This window comes from Leopardus geoffroyi, chromosome D4, assembly GCF_018350155.1.
Source record: "Leopardus geoffroyi isolate Oge1 chromosome D4, O.geoffroyi_Oge1_pat1.0, whole genome shotgun sequence".
Classification (NCBI taxonomy): domain Eukaryota; kingdom Metazoa; phylum Chordata; class Mammalia; order Carnivora; family Felidae; genus Leopardus; species Leopardus geoffroyi.
In genome coordinates this window covers 45,461,477-45,478,650 of record NC_059342.1, presented here as the reverse complement: position 1 = coordinate 45,478,650, position 17,174 = coordinate 45,461,477, and the positions used below count along the sequence as shown (strand labels likewise).

At 40.0% G+C, this 17,174-nt stretch overlaps 1 protein-coding gene across 5 annotated transcripts in view; it reads right to left on the bottom strand.

Annotated features, from left to right (window-relative positions):
- The window catches only part of FOCAD (focadhesin), a 322,833-nt gene that overhangs the window by 201,201 nt on the left and 104,458 nt on the right, over nt 1-17,174 (bottom strand). For all 5 annotated transcript variants that reach the window (XM_045468724.1, XM_045468726.1, XM_045468725.1 and 2 more), the window contains one exon: nt 14,476-14,733. In XM_045468724.1, coding sequence (XP_045324680.1) covers nt 14,476-14,733 — 258 coding nt within the window. The remainder of the gene's footprint in view (nt 1-14,475; nt 14,734-17,174) is intronic.

Below are 17,174 nucleotides of genomic sequence, written 5' to 3'. Positions count from 1 at the left end.
GACATATTGGATAAAGGGCTAGAATCCAAAAATCTATAAAGAACTCACCAAACTCCTTACCCGAAAAACAAATAATCCAGTGAAAAAATGGGTAGAAGACATGAATAGATACTTTTCTAAAGAAGACATCCAGACAGCTAACAGACACATGAAAAGATGCTCAACATCACTCCTCATCAGGGAAATACAAATCAAAACCACACTCAGATATCACGTCACGCTGGTCAGAGTGGCTAAAATGAACAAATCAGAAGACTATAGATGCTGGAGAGGATGTGGAGAAACGGGAACCCTCTTGCACTGTTGGTGGGAATGCAAACTGGTGCAGCTGCTCTGGAAAACAGTGTGGAGGTTCCTCAAAATATTAAAAATAGATATATACCCTATGACCCAGCAATAGCCCTGCTAGGGATTTACCCAAGGGATACATGAGTGCTGATGCATAGGGGTGCTTGTACCCCACTGTTTATAGCAGCACTTTCAGCAATAACCAAATTACGGAAAGAGCCTAGGTGTCCATCAACTGACAAATAGATAAAGAAGATGTGGTTTATACATACAATGGAATACTACTTGGCAATGAGAAAGAATGAAATCTGGCCATTTGTAGCAACATGGATGGGCTGGAGAGTGTTATGCTAAGTGAAATAAGTCATACAGAGAAAGACAGATACCGTTTGTTTTCACTCTTACGTGGATCCTCAGAAACTTAACAAAGACCATGGGGGAGGGGGAGGGGGGATTAAAAAAAAAAAAAGTTACAGAGAGGGAAGGAGGCAAACCATAAGACTCTTACATACGGAGAACAAACTGAGGGTTGATGGGGGTGGGGGAGAGGGAAAAGTGGGTGATGGGCATTGAGGAGGGCACCTGTTTAGATGAGCACTGGGCGTTGTTTGGAAACCAGTTTGACAATAAATTATATTTAAAAAAATAATAATAAAATAAAATGTGTGTCCCAAAGAAGTCTTCCAAGAGTATTTACTGAATAACTGATTCTGTCATCTTTCAAGATCCTGAATTAACGATGCATCTTACTGGGGCACCTCGTGGCTCAGTTGATTAAATGTTCAACTCTGATCTCAGCTCAGGTCTTGATCTCAGGGTCATGAGTACGAGCCCCACATTGGGCTCCACACTGGGTATGGAGCCTACATAACAAAAAACAAACAAACAAACAAAATATATATATGTGTGTGTGTATACACACACATATATATATGTATGTATATGTGTCTATATATACATACACATATATATATCTTATCAAATAATTTAAATGTTTCAAACCTAACCAATGTATAATTTTCTTCAAATTCATAAACATTTTTCAAAATAAAAGAACAACCTAATTTTGTTCACTAATATTCCTGACTTTGATTAGATTTCAGAATCTCCCAGTTATGATCAAAAGTACATAAAAGCACTAAACCCAATTGCAACCATGCTTGCTGATTTGCTGATTCACTTGAATATTCTCACGCTCTCCTCTGATAGGAGCTTTCAGGAGTTAGGACTGTGCATAGGTGTTCCATTTAGGTATAAATATCCGGCTAAATGCGATTTACCTATTTACAGAAGGGTCAATGGAAGCTAGAATAGAGACAAAAATAATCACACTAGACTGAAGATCTGGCAAGATTTCAAACAAAGGTTGAGGTTCTTATCATAGCATTTAATCCTCTCTACAGCTGAATAGGCCAATCTTAAAAATGTAAAGTTAGGGGCACCTGGGTGGCTCAGTTGGTTGGGGGTCCAACTTCAGCTCAGGTCATGATCTCATGGTTTGTGAGTTCGAGCCCTACGTTAGGCTCTGTGCTGACAGAGCCTGCTTTGGATTCTGTGTCTCCCTCTCTCTCTGCCCCTCCCCACTCATGCTCTGTATCTCTCTCCTTCAGATATAAGCAAACATTAAAAACATTAAACAAAAAATGCAAAGTTAATAAACCTTGTTTACTTTTTTTCTTAACATTATTTATTTATTTTTGAGAGAGAGAGAGAGAGAGAGAGAGAGATCAAGAGAGTGAGTGGGGGAGGGGCAGAGAGAGAGGGAGAGAGACAATGTCAAGCAGGCTCCATGCTGTCAGCAGAGAGCCCGACGCAGGGCTCGAACTCACAAACCATGAGATCATGACCTGAGCTGAAACCAAGAGTCAGACACTTAACCAACTGAGCCACTCAGGCGCCCCAACCTTGTTTAACTCTTTCAAAAAAAATTTTAGTAGTTTGAGTAAAAGTTGTACAGAGACAGTATAAAACACCAGGTAACAGCACAGACTCTGGAACTATATGTACTGGGTTCAAATCCTGACTTCGCCAATTACTAGCTGTGTGATTTGGGGTAAATTAATCAAACTCTGTGCCTCAGTTCCTAAACAGTGGTGGCGGCAAATTCACAGAGCTGTTGGTAAGTTATTTAATATAGGCAAATAAAGTGATTAAAATAATGACTGCCATATAATAAGTATACGTAAATGTTAGCTATTTTCATTAGCTATTACTTTGAGAAGATAGTATACCTTCTAATGAGTAGACTATATTTAAAACTATTTATTTAGCACTGCAATATTAAGAATAGAAGAATTCATTCCATAGTATCAGCCAGGTTATCAAAAGGTCTAGGACTGATTTATTCAGCAGAACTCAGACTTCAATCAAGTTGGCAAATGGGACAAGCACTTCACTTTTGGACCTTGGGCACTAGACAGGAAATTGATTAATTGAATACCTTTCTGCAGTGGATCTATGGTAATGAATCGGAACCCATACACCAATTAAAGGTAATTAACGGAAAAAACAAAACTAAAGGTCTTGCAATCATAAGGTCATTACACTTCAATCAAGGATAAATATTTATAATGTGAATTCCACATCTAAAGCATCATACCAGAAGCCACTGTCTGCTATAATTATAAAACTTGCCAAAACACGGTTTCTGTACATTTCTAGTATTGCGAGTTATAGTTGCTACGTTGCTTATAAACTTTATCTTTCCCATATACTGCCATTTTTTTTTTAATTTATTGGGTTTTTAAAAAGAAAATCAACTGGTTTTGTTCATTGCTGTTGTATCTATCCACTGTCTTAAACTCTCCTATCCATTCTAAAAGCAGTTTTTTTTGTCCTTCAAAGCTTTCACTTTTTTTCAATGTATGAAATTTATTGTCAAATTGGTTTCCAAACAACGCCCAGTGCTCATCCCAAAAGGTGCCCTCCTCAATACCCATCACCCACCCCCCCTTCCCTCCCACCCCCCATCAACCCTCAGTTTGTTCTCAGTTTTTAAGAGTCTCTTATGCTTTGGCTCTCTCCCACTCTATCCTCTAAAAGCAGCAGCTTTAAGTATAATCTCTTGCATTTTCTAAGGAGCATTGGCTTCTTCCTTTATAGTACATACGTAAGTTTTCTTTCTTTTTCTTGAATGAACAATGAGCAGAATCTCCAGAAAAATAGTAAAACTAACATCAGACATATTTCTCTGATTCTTAACTTAGATGAAACAGCTTCTAAATAAAAACTGACTTGAGGGGGCGCCTGGGTGGCGCAGTCGGTTAGGCGTCCGACTTCAGTCAGGTCACGATCTCGCAGTCCGTGAGTTCGAGCCCCGCGTCGGGCTCTGGGCTGATGGCTCAGAGCCTGGAGCCTGTTTCCGATTCTGTGTCTCCCTCTCTCTCTGCCCCTCCCCCGTTCATGCTCTGTCTCTCTCTGTCCCAAAAATAAATAAACGTTGAAAAAAAAAAATTAAAAAAAAAAAAAAAACAAAACTGACTTGGAATTCTACCTAGGTCAGTATAAAATACCCTCTGTCCTGTGTGAGAATTTTTACCTTGGATTCTGTATTATCTACTTGGATGATAATTTTCTAGCTTCTTTTTAAAATTTTTTTTTTTCAACGTTTATTTATTTTGGGGACAGAGAGAGACAGAGCATGAACGGGGGAGGGGCAGAGAGAGAGGGAGACACAGAATCGGAAACAGGCTCCAGGCTCTGAGCCATCAGCCCAGAGCCCGACGCGGGGCTCGAACTCACGGACCGCGAGATCGTGACCTGGCTGAAGTCGGACGCTTAACCGACTGCGCCACCCAGGCGTCCCAATAATTTTCTAGCTTCTTAATGATCTACCCGGCTTTTAATTTTCACCTTTTCCTCTTTAAAAAAAAAAATTTTTTAAGTAAGCTCCACACCCAGTGTGAAATCCAACGTGGGACTTGAACTCATGACTGTGAGATCACGAGTTGGACACTTAACCAGTTGAGCTACTCAGGTGCCCTTTTACCATCTATTTTCAACTTGTGTCACTGTTTCAAGGTTTGTCTCTTAGAGTCTATGAATCTTTCTTTTGATAAGGTAATTTAATTGACTCAATGATAACTGGTGTATTTGGAATTCTGTTGTGTGACTTAGAAATTATAAATCACTAATTGTTACCAATAAGAGCTTAAGTACGTATTTCAAATTATTTTTCTACTAACATCAAGAACTATTCGGTTCCCCCCAAAAACCACCCTTAGCACATTCTCAACTTTTCACACTATCACATTCCCACTTTCAGCCCTTACCACGTTTTAAAGCTCGGACTTTAGTTCCAGGTAGTTATTTTTTCATACTCTACATAATTATTCTAAATTAGCCATAAGGCTTACTGGATATTTTGATCACCATTCAACATTTCTTCTCTGTGCTTTCCCGGATTCATATTCAGTTTTGCTGGAGCATGTCCTTGAGGGGTTTTCTCCCCACCCCCTAATAAAATCAGTAAGCAAGAAATGTTCTTGAATTCTTACACATCTGAAAAAAGTCTTTATTACCATCAGTAATAAAAGGTAGAATGGGGCAGGGGGGGGAGCCTGGGTGACTCAGTCGGTTAAGCACCGGACTCTTGGTTTCAGCTCAGGTCATGATCTTGCAGCTTCGTGAGTTTGAGCCCCGCATTGGGCTGTGCACTCATGGTGTGGAGCCTGCTTGGGATTCTCTCTCTTTCTCTGCCCCTCCCCTACTCAACACTGTCTCTGTCTCTCTCAAAATAAATAAACTTGGGGGAAAAAAAAAAGGTAGATGAAGGAGGACAAATAATCCAGGTGCAGAGTGACTTTCCCCAAGAAACTGGAAGGTGATATTCCCAGTTTGTTGGGTATTCCAACACCCAGTGTGCTGCCGGTAAGAAATCGAAGATCAGTCTTACAAGGTTTTTCTTTCCCCCCATTCTGCTCTAAAAATCTCTTATGACTTTCTCTTTATCCTTTAAATTCTGGGGACAAATTTAGGTATTGATCTATTCTTACATATGCTGTTGGGCTTTCAGAAGGTCCTAACCATCTATATCCTTGTGTTTTTTGTTTTTTTTTTTTAAGCTCAGGAAATAGTGTTTTGTCACATTTTAAGTTTCTCCCCTGCATTTTCTGTTCCCTCCAACAAGAATTTCAATAGGAAGATGTTAGAGCTCCCAAAATGGACCCTCAATGTCTTAACTTTTTTTCTTTTCTATTTTGGGCTCTATATTCTGAAATGTTTACTTGAATATTCTGTAAATCACTAATCCTGTCTCCATTTATGTACTGTGGCAATCACATTTTTAATTTCTAAAAATCTCTTGTCATTGAATTTCTTCTTTGTCACAGCAGTATTTTTGTAAAGAATAGCTTTACAGTACCTCATAAGACTTCGATTATTTTTGCATGATCTTCTGCTCCCTGAGTTCTCTTTCTTCTGGAAACAGATTCTTTGGTCAGTTATGCTATTAAATTTTCTCAAAGTCTGATGAGCCTTTATTTTCCATTTATATATTCATATATATATATTCATATATATATTCATATATATATTCATATATATATTCATATATATATTCATATATATATTCATATATATATTCATATATATATATTCATATATATATATATTCATATATATATATTCATATATATATATATTCATATATATATATTCATATATATATATATATATATATATATATATGAATCAATGCTAAGTTGCTTGTAGGGAACTTGCATGGGTTGCTGCCATAGATGTAAAGCAACGTTTCCTTAAATAAGACTCTCCTCTTATTTGAAGGGTTGACTCCGGAAGAGCTAAAGAATGAATGGTAGGGGGTGTCTGGGTGGCTCGGTCAGTTAAGCAGCCAACTCGTGGTTTCAGCTTGTGATCTCACAGCGCGTGAGTTCAAGCCCCTGCATCGGGCTCTGTGCTGACAGCGCGGAGTCTGCTTGGGATTCTCTCATTCTCTCCATCTCTCTGCCCCTCCCCTGCTTGTGTGCTTGCTCTCTCTCTCTCTCTCTCTCTCTTTCTCTCTCAAAATAAGTAAGCAAGTAAGTAAATAAATAAAGCAGGGGCAGGGGGTGGAGAATGAATGGTAGAGGATGTCAACTGGAAACTTCACTTTAAGAGTGGCCAGGAGGGGCGCCTGGGTGGCTTGGTCGGTTAAGCGTCCGACTTCGGCTCAGGTCATGATCTCACGGTCCGTGAGTTCGAGCCCCGCGTCGGGCTCTGGGCTGACAGCTCAGAGCCTGGAGCCTGTTTCCGATTCTGTGTCTCCCTCTCTCTCTGCCCCTCCCCTGTTCATGCTCTGTCTCTCTCTGTCTCAAAAATAAATAAACGTTAAAAAAAAAATTTTAAAGAGTGGCCACGAAACAAGTAGGTGGGAGGCCAATCCCACCTTCTCCCTTCCCAATCCATTCATTAAAATGAGAATTTTTTATTCTGGCAATAGTGGGCTTCGGTGAGTTTTCCCCTTGAGGAGAGTTCCTCGTGCCTGTTTTGAAATTCAAAGGTGCCACAAAATCCGATCCTCCTCTGAGTCCTTCACCGACACTTAGGCCATCTCAAGCAGGTAGTTTCCTTAGGGGGGGTTTCGCAGGGAGAAAGAACTATTCTCATCCAGTATTTAACTGGGAGCAGAAAGATTCCACTAGGCCAAATGCAGTACAGGGCCCCACCCTCATCAGACTCCAACCTCCCTCCTCGCTGAGCCTCAGAGCTCACATATGACAAGTGTCTTTGCTTCACTATATTAGAACTGGTGACTATCGCCTTGAAACTGAACAGAAAATCCCAAACAATCCCTTCAGTGAGAATCTTAAGCGGTTTACAATCTATAGACTCCTCAAAAGAAATTCTGCCCAATATGAACACTTAGGCAAAGCAAGAAATTGATATAGAACTCCTTGCTGAGTAAAAATTCTAGGCTTGGTGGGGAAAAAAAACAAAAACCAGAAAGATTTCAAAGGGCTCAAATGCCAGTTAAAAACATGTTTATTCCACAGATATCGAAGTGGGGTTTACAAAGAAAAAATAAGCATATTAGCACAGCATGGAATAGATACCTGACCTTGGATTTCGGTCTGTGTTTCTCTTTGTCTAATTGTTTCATGTTGACAGGCTCAGCCCAATTTTGCTCTGGGCGTAATCGATGCTATGGCTACAAGGGAATAGTAGTACCACACTTCTTATCTGTAAAGCTCTTTATTAAAAGTATTGTACATTCCAGCTTCTTTTTGCTGATGTGAAGAACACAGAAAGCAGACTGACTTCAGGGGGTAGCAATTCATAGAACTCAGTGACAATAGAACAGAGTGCAAAGTGTCCAAAGACTCTTTGTGCAAGTTCTTTTATGGAATATATTTTCTCCTTTTCTCACAGCAGTAACTTACAGACCATTAAATTTCACACATTTCCTATTCATTTTCCATGTTAAAATATGGCTTATGACCCAGAGTAGAACTATCACAGGATTCTGCCCTGAAAGTCAGCTTTTTTACTGTTTGATAATGTGGGACTTTTAAAAGACCAGCAAGTCATGGGCCATGAACCTGGCCACGTAAGTGATTTCAAATGGCTCAAAAGTGTGTACACTTATACACATGGAAAAAATTAAGCCCTGAACACATTACAAAGGATAAGATTAAATTATCAAAGAGTGCAACTGTTCCCATTAAACAAGACCTTTAACTAGGCTTAACAACCAAAATGTGAAAATAAAATAAAATAAAATAAAATAAATAAATAAATGCCCAGCTCTAGCTATCTCCACTTCAAAACAAGAGAAAAGCAAAGCAAGCACAAGGGCTCGGGAGAGGCAGGGAGTTTCACAAAACGTAATCTGTTGAGCTCCTCGATGAAGGTAGGTTTTAAGGAAGGGATGTGGAGTTTTCTCAAGCCAAGGTTCATAAACATTTCCTTTTTTTGGCATATGCTATCAGTCAGAAAGAAGTTGATATACTTTACACGTAGTATTTAGAGTTATTCCATTGAAGTTGAGACACTAAGCTAGAAGATTGCATTCTAAACCATCTTGGCCATGGTTCATTCTACACCATCTAAAAACTATTAATCTTTGTGGCTCATGTTCAATTCAGATTCCTATGTCATCTTGCCATAAACCCTTCACATACACAGAAACACAGGAAGAGGGGCGCCTGGCTAAGCGGCTGACTTTGGCTCAGGTCATGATCTCACAGTTCGTGAGTTTGAGCCTCACGTCAGGGTCTGTGCTGATAGCTCAGAGCCTGCTTCAGATTCTGTGTCTCCCTCTCTGTCCCTCCCTCGCTCACGCTCTCTCTCTCAAAAATAAACAAGCATTTAAAAAAAAAAAAAAAAAAAAAAAGGAAACATAGGAAGAAAACACATTTTCTCAAGTTTTCAAACTACTAAGTAGCACCTGGGTGGCTCAGTCGACTTCAGCTCAGGTCATGATCTCACAGTTGGTGAGTTCGAGTCCCACATCAGGTGAGCTCTAGTCCCACTTTGGGTGAGCCCTGCTTCTCTCTTTCTCTCTCCCTCTCTGCCCTCACTCACTTGTGTCCTCTCTAAAATTAAGTTATATTAAATTAAATTAAGTTAAATTAAATTAAATTAATTTAAATTAAATTCAACCACTAACAGTAGCCTTGATTTCCAAAAGAGACTATCATCTTTTGTCAGGTGTCCTCCCTCCATATATTTAGAAGATCTACTGTGAAGGACCTAATAATTCCATTAAGACTTTTGTAGAATCATACTGCTATGTGGGAAAATAGCTTCCTCTAACACCTCTATCAACATCAGATGGAGAATCTCCATTCCATCAACTATAGAGAAGCTATAATTAATATGTAATATAATAATTACATCTTCTATATTTAATATATATTAATATAGTTACATAATCTAGTATGTTAAATATATAGTACAAGAAAATATAGCAAATATTATAATAAGTAGCTAATAATATAGTTAATATAATATAGCTAAGCTAATAGGAAAGATTTTAAGAATTGAATAGCAGCCTTTTCTTCTCAGGGGACAAAGGGGTCAGAAAAACATCTTAGGGGGTTGGTTGGGGGAGTCCCAGGTAAACATATGGCATTTACCTGAAGCTACCTTGTTGACTTATTAACCTCTTCTTAAGGAAGTTCTATCAGTCTGAGACATTTCCAAACTGTCCATAGTCACGTTATACACAGGCTGGCCAATCATTGGCTAAGGGTTCAAAATAAGATTTGATATTGCCCTTTTTAAAAGCTGTAATGATCAGGGGCAGCTGGGTGGCTCAGTCAATTGAGTATCTGACTATTGACTTTGGCTCAGGTCAATACTCATGGGATCAAGCCCCACGACTTAGCATGGAGCCTGCTTAAGATTCTCTTTCTCCCAGACAAATATCATATGACTTCACTCATATGAGGACTTTAAGAGACAAAACAGATGAACATAAGGAAAGGGAAACAAAAATAATATAAAAACAAGGAGGGGGACAGAGCAGAAGAGACTCAAATACAGAGGACAAACAGAGGGTTACTGGACGGGTTGTGGGGGGGGGGGTGGACTCTGTGGATAAGGGGCATTAAGGAATCTACTCCTGAAATCATTGTTGCACTAGAAGGTAACTAATTTGGATGTAAATTTAAAAAAATAAAATTAAAAAATAAATAAGTAAAAATAAATAAAATTTATTATACAAAGAAAAAAAAAAAAGATTCTCTTTCTCTCTGTGTCCCTCTCCCCCTGCTCACACTCTCATTGTCTCTCTAAAAAATAAATAAAAATAAATAAAAATAAAAGCTGTAAAGCTCAGAAAATGTCCTCATTTAGGCCTACAGTCTACATCATCCCTTAATTAACTCGGTAAAGTCCATTTTTAACATTCACTACCAATGATTTCACACCAGATGAAACCAGGTCCTGAACAAACCATAGGGGCAGTAAATAGCTCGGTGAAGAGGAAAGAATAAGGCCAACTGGACATTACTGTACATGAGCCATGAAGCCATGTGCTTTAATTGTCATTCAGGCATCCCTCAAGGCAGCCTGAATGACTTCTATCAAAACGTATGAAAATAACATTACTCAGTATCAGACAAGCAGGAGCTATTATATAAACATAACCAAAAAGCACACAAATCTATCAACTTCTATTTCCAGAAAAAACACTAATTTAAGACATAGACGGCACTCTCATTTATTATAAGCACAGGCCACGATACAAAAACCTCTCTCTAAACTAAATTGACGCATTTAAAACCTTCAAGACTTCCACGGGAATTTACACAGGATGCTCATTCTTGGATATCTCCCCAGAACATTCCCTCCGAGAAGGTAAAAGACACTTAGCTTTTACCCAGTGCTGCCTGACCTGAGCTTGTGTCTTCTGCACATTAAATCTCACGAGTAAGAGATATTTCTCTGGGTAAGAAAACTGTTAGGATTAGTAACTACTGACAGCACTTCTAGATGTGGGGGTGGGGGAGGGGGAAGAGTTGCCTATTTTTTTCAAGTGTCGATTTATTATTGTGTCTTTGGGTAACTATTTTAACATTGTCATCTGCGTCTATTTAACTCTAAAATAGTACTGACAGCCAACTTCCCTTCAGACCACTTAACTCCACTAGTCTTCCACGGCTCTAAAGCTATAAATCCCAATGGAAAATGCATGCCCCAGGGGAACCAGGTGAGAGACAAGGATGAAAACTCACTGAGGAGGAAGAGGCATCAAAACGCATGATTAGTAAGAAGTAATATCATCACTTTTTTCAAAAAGCCCATTTTCTGTGTGGGGATGGGGTAAATGGGTGATCAGCGTTAAGGAGGGCACTTTTTGGGATGAGCGCTGGGTGTCATATGTAAGAGAAGAATCACTGGGTTCTACTCCTGAAGCCAAGACCACACTGTATGTCGACCAACTTGAATTTAAATTAAAATCATCATCATCGTCATGTGTTAACTAAATGAATATTACTCACAAACCAAGATAAGTACTTACATGAGGCATAAGGCATGCAGTGTCTGCTTAATAAATGTCTGATGGGGGCGCCTGGGTGGCTCAGTCGGTTAAGCGAACGACTTCGGCTCAGGTCATGATCTCGCGGTCCGTGAGTTCGAGCCCCGCGTCGGGCTCTGTGCTGACTGCTCAGAGCCTGGAGCCCGTTTCAGATTCTGTGTCTCCCTCTCTCTCTGACCCTCCCCCATTCATGCTCTGTCTCTCTCTGTCTCAAAAATAAATAAACGTTAAAAAAAAAAATTTTTTTTTTAAATATATGTCTGATGCATGCAAAAGCAAAAGCCCGTTTTCTTAGCATTATGAACACTCACATCACATTACTAGTTGATACTGACTTGTACTACCGTTCACGGGCACTAAAAATAACTTCAGTTGATACTTTATAATGATAATAACAAGCATACCAAAACATACTTCGTCACTGTCAAGCTTTTCAAATGCTTCCTCTCACAAGAGCTTACAGTAGGATTCTTTCAATCAATTAAGATGTCACACAAAGTCGATCTTCAGCAAGCATACTGCACCTCAACGAATTCTACCACAGGGGTTAAGTGACCACCAAAACAGAGGTGAAAGACAGCCTCGAAATTCCTGCTCTTACCTACCTATTTACTTAGCTTCCCCTTAGTAGTAGTCTCAGACTTTTCTGTAGTATAAACTGCCCCATGAATTTGAGCCAATGACTGCTTAAACATAATATAGCTTCTTCCTCTACGGTGAGAACAGATAAACACCACATAAAAATTCATAAGCTTCAGGCAGACTTGTCAACTCAGTGAACGAAAGAGAAACAACCCACCAATAACAGATTACAATCATAACTCGTTTCGACTGAGTCTATTCCAAATACCTGCTCACAATTAGAAAACTTGCTCTTTCCAAATATTCGGTCCTCCCTTCTTGGCTACTTTACCCGTAACCCGAGTCCCATGAAAGGATATGAAATGGTCACTTCAAAAGGAGAAGTGAGGAAACACAACACTATCTCCTAGTTCAAGGATGCTCCTTTTCACAAAAATTGCACTTCTAAGTTCTTCTTAAAGACACTGCCTTTGCTTAGGCATGAAGATGAGGAACTATTTAAGCATTGCACCCTACTGTTCATCGTAACGGCACAATTACACTCGTCGTTTCTCACTTCTTTCCAAACTACCCAAGAGATCGTCAACAGAAGTGGAACATACCAACTTCGATTTAGACCACTGCTTCTTAAACGTTTATTGAAAAAGATAAACAAACCTGATGGTCACGTTAGTACTTCCCCACCTTTTCTACTTCGTGGCACACATGAAAAATCAGGCTTATAAGGAGTGTGGGGTAAATACCTGAAACCCCAGGGGGTCAGAGGCTACCAGCCAAGCCAGCACCCTGAGCTTAGGCTACGACACGGCCGCCCGAGAGCTCAGAGGGGTGAGGACTTTGACATACCTGAAACGCCCTCACACCAGTTCAGAGCTCCCACAACACCGGCTGAGACGTTCACCGCTACATTTTTGGCCTATTTAGCATATCCCCACTTTTATTGCCAGGAAACGGTTTTTCTTTTGGGGGATCATCCCACCCTCAATCCACATGATCACGGTGGCATTCAGGATCGACCCTTCACCCACTTCCATTCTACTTAGGATGGCCAATTAAAGTGCCCCATTATCCTGCCACAATGGTTGATTCAGTATGGGCACACGACCCAATGAGGTCAAACCAAACACCTCTTCGTCTCTCTCTTCCTTTTGGGCTATGAATATAAGGTTATAAGGCTTCAGGCTTCCAGCCAATTCACAGAGCAAACAAAGAAACTCTACCATGGGTATACTGTCTAGGTCATGCTTTTTCTAAATTCTGGAGCTAATAAAAACTATTTAAGACAGACGTATCGCCATTACTTATAACCAAAAATATCACCCTAGAATTTCAAAGACCCAAGCATTTCCTGATAATCAACACAGAATTTGATGTAATATATGTTTTACATCAGTGGCATACACAGGTCAGGTAACCTACCACAGGACTTCTTTAGATAGTCTCCAGGCATTATCTGTGCATTAACTATTACAAAGATATTATCTTATAAGGTGTCAGCATTGAAACAAAACATCTATTAGAAGCACAATCGCTACAGCATGTAAAGGGAGAAATAAAGTAGGAAGCAAATTGAAATGACTCACATTATGCACACACCAGGACACAAACGTACTTTGAGACCATCACAAATCCACTTGGAAACATCAGACCACAAGAGGTCTAGTCCGAAGGAAAACTTTTTATAGATAGATCAATGGTTCCTCACTTGACTAAAAAGAATGAGCATAACAAGCTGGGAATAAAAAGAATCCAAATACATTCACTTCGTATCTTAATCACTTTTATCCTGTCTCTATCAACTGAATTTTTTCCTGTAGGAACACACATTTTCCATGAAGAGATGAACTTTTTCTTCACCATGTTTAAAAAGAAGCATCAGCACAGATACTAATAAACAGAATAATAAAAATACCATGCCTATATGGTTAGGAAGCCTTTCCCTTCAAAGGAAATTAATTCTTGAGAGTCTATCCAATGGGAAAAAGTTAGATTACTTTACCAAGGATAAGGTTAGTTACAAAAGGTGGGCAGGGGGCGGGGGGAGTCTTATTAATGTCTAAGACTAGACAATGCTGCTGGTTACACTCCAAGATCTGTGCAGATAGGAAGGATCCCACCATGTTGATCATTATCATAGAGAGCAAGGACTATTTTTTAGCTTATTAAGGGACTGAATCAAGACAGAATCAAATTGCCAGAAGTCAAAAAGAGATCAATGCCTACTGCATAGGTACCTTTGTCCTAAATTGATTAATCTGCATCCACTTTAAAAGATCAATATTAGAACTAAGGGATATTCATCTGGGAACAGGCCGCAAGAGTTAACAAAAGTGCTGCAGATTAGCCAATCTACCAAAAAAACAATAATACCACAATAGCATCACGTGTAGATTTCAGTGTCAAGTGTGTTTTCATGAAGGAAACGCGTGCATCGTTAAGCATATATCAACTCAGGACAAAAATGAACAAATTGAGAAGATAAAGATAGCCCACCATCCTAAACAAAGGCATCAACCCATAATTTAAAACTTTGATAAGAATCATCCACGAACTAAGAAAAATCAACAATTCCAACAGTTAAGCTTTACTCCCATTACTGTCCCATTCTTTTCTTACTTTACCTGAGAGGAATCTGCTTGGGCCAATTCTGTAGTGACCTTCAGTATTTGGCGAAGATTTTGTCCTTGATCTTCAACAAGGAGGTGAGCCAACAAAAGAAAAACATGGGCAGGGATTACTGTGGTTATAGGGAGCAAGGACTCTATGGAAAACAACCAGTCACTTGCAGCAGACTTTTCTCTCATCACTTCGAGGATCCTCCAGGCTGTAAATATTGATCCATACATGCCGGTTATGGGGAACGCAAGCTTGTAGGAGAGCTGAAAAACAAAAACAAAAACACAAACAAAAAAAAGGCATGAGTAAGTGAGGTAAGTGTGCTTGTCAGAAACATATTCACTTAGGGGCGCCTGGGTGGCGCAGTCGGTTAGGCGTCCGACTTCAGCCAGGTCACGATCTCGCGGTCCGTGAGTTCGAGCCCCGCGTCGGGCTCTGGGCTGATGGCTCAGAGCCTGGAGCCTGTTTCCGATTCTGTGTCTCCCTCTCTCTCTGCCCCTCCCCCGTTCATGCTCTGTCTCTCTCTGTCCCAAAAATAAATAAACGTTGAAAAAAAAAATTTTTTTTTTTAAATAAAAAAAAAAAAGAAATATATTCACTTATTTTTATACTTCATCGTAAGAAATCAATCCTTCCAACAAAATACGAAATTTTCGATTCCTGCCAAAAACTTCTCAGCATATAACTAAGCTAAGAGGATTACGCAAAAAGAACAGTTGTTAGATGGAACTCTAGGACAGATTCTTTCAACTTTTCCTCCTGTTTACCGTTCATTCCCAGCTAAGGCAGGAGAAAAAAAAAAAAAAAAGGATCCATACACAAGATCCAGAGGCAACAGAATTTGAAGAGAACTCACTAGCACTAAAAAAGTATTTGCCAGTCAGAGGGAAGATTCAAAGGGGAAAAAAAAAGTCACTGTACCTGCCCAGCTCCAGCTTCGGTAAGAGGCAACCCTGGGCAGGTGGCAGACTTAGACTGAGGACAGTTCATTTTGGTAACAAAACAGTACGTTGATAGGAACAGAGTTAGCTCAGCTGGAACCGGAGAATACGAATAACTGTGAATAGCTCCTACAATAAGAAATGACAGCTCTAGAGTGAAATGATACCCAAAGAAGATGGTATGCTGAAGTCAACCTGAGAAACGGCTCCTCACAGAAAGGAAGTAGAGCAGTCAGGGACAGAGAATAGACAGAACTCGGCCGGCGTGAGCAATGCACAAAATGGCTAAGGAGAAGCCACAGACATTAAAGAAGCATTACAGATTGCCTGCTAATGAAATAATTCAATTCACTTAGAATGTGATGAAACAAATTCGAAGGATCTAGAATCTAACTGTCCAGTTATTAGAAGCTGATTTATATGGTAACAACTAAAAGGATGGGAAGTAAAAATTAAGCTTTATAGAAGTTTTTTTTTTCCTCTTTCCTTTTTTGTTTTTTCTTTTTCCTTTAAAGTGAACTCATGACCCGGAAATTGAGTCACATGTTCTTCTGACTGAAGAACGTCAGAAGGTGACCTGACTGAAGGTGCCATTCAGGCACCTCTGAAATTTTTTAAATAATGGCTTTATTGGGACGCCTGGGTGGCTCAGTCGGTTAAGTGTCCAACTCTTGACTTCAGCTTAGGTCATGATCTCACGGTCATGAGATCAAGTTCCACATTGGGCTTTGTACTGGGCATGGAACCTGCTTAAGATTCTCTCTCTCCCTCTCCCTCTGCCCCTCCCCCACTCACGCTCTCTCTCTCTCTCTCTCAAAACATAAAAGTTTAGGGGCGCCCGGGTGGCTCAGTCGGTTGAGCGTCCGACTTCGGCTCAGGTCATGATCTCGCGGTTCATGAGTTCGAGCCCCGCATCGGACTCTGTGCTGACAGCATAGAGCCTAGAGCCTGCTTCGAATCTGTGTCTCCCTGTCTCTCTGCTCCTCCCCTGCTCATGCTCTGTCTCTCTCGCTCTCCTTCAAAAATAAATGTAAATACATTTAAAAAAAAAAATCAAGTTTAAAATTCAGTGAATTTTTGGGGCGCCTGGGTGGCTCAGTCAGTTGAGCATCTGACTTCAGCTTAGGTCACGATCTCACCGTCTGTGAGTTCGAGGCCCGTGTCGGGCTCTGGGCTGATGGCTCACAGCCTGGAGCCTGCTTCCGATTCTGTGTCTCCCTCTCTCTCTGCCCCTCCCCCATTCATCCTCTGTCTCTCTCGGTCTCAAAAATAAATAAACGTTAAAAAAAAAATTTTAAATTCAGTGAATTTTCATAATTCATGGAGTAGTGGAACAATCACCACAACTAACTGTCCTCACCCAAAAGGAAACCCCACACCCATTAACAGTCACTCCTCATTCCCCCAACACCACCCTCGCAGCCCCTGGCAATCCACTAATTAATTTATTTTGTTTCTATTCTGGCTATTTCATACAATAGGAACCACATAATATGTGTTTTCTGGTGGCTGGCTCCTTTCACTTAGTATGTTTTCCAGGTTCCTCCAGGCTGTAACTCGTGTCAATACCTCATTTCTTTTCATGGGCAAATAATATTCCATTGTGTGGACGTACCATGTTTTTATCCACTCATCAATCAATGGACATGGGGTGGTTATCACTTTTTGGCTCTTATGAGGAATGTTGCTATGAACAGTCCTGTAAAAGTTTTTGTGAGGACGTAAGTGTTGAATTATCTCAGGTATATGCTTTAGAGCAGAGA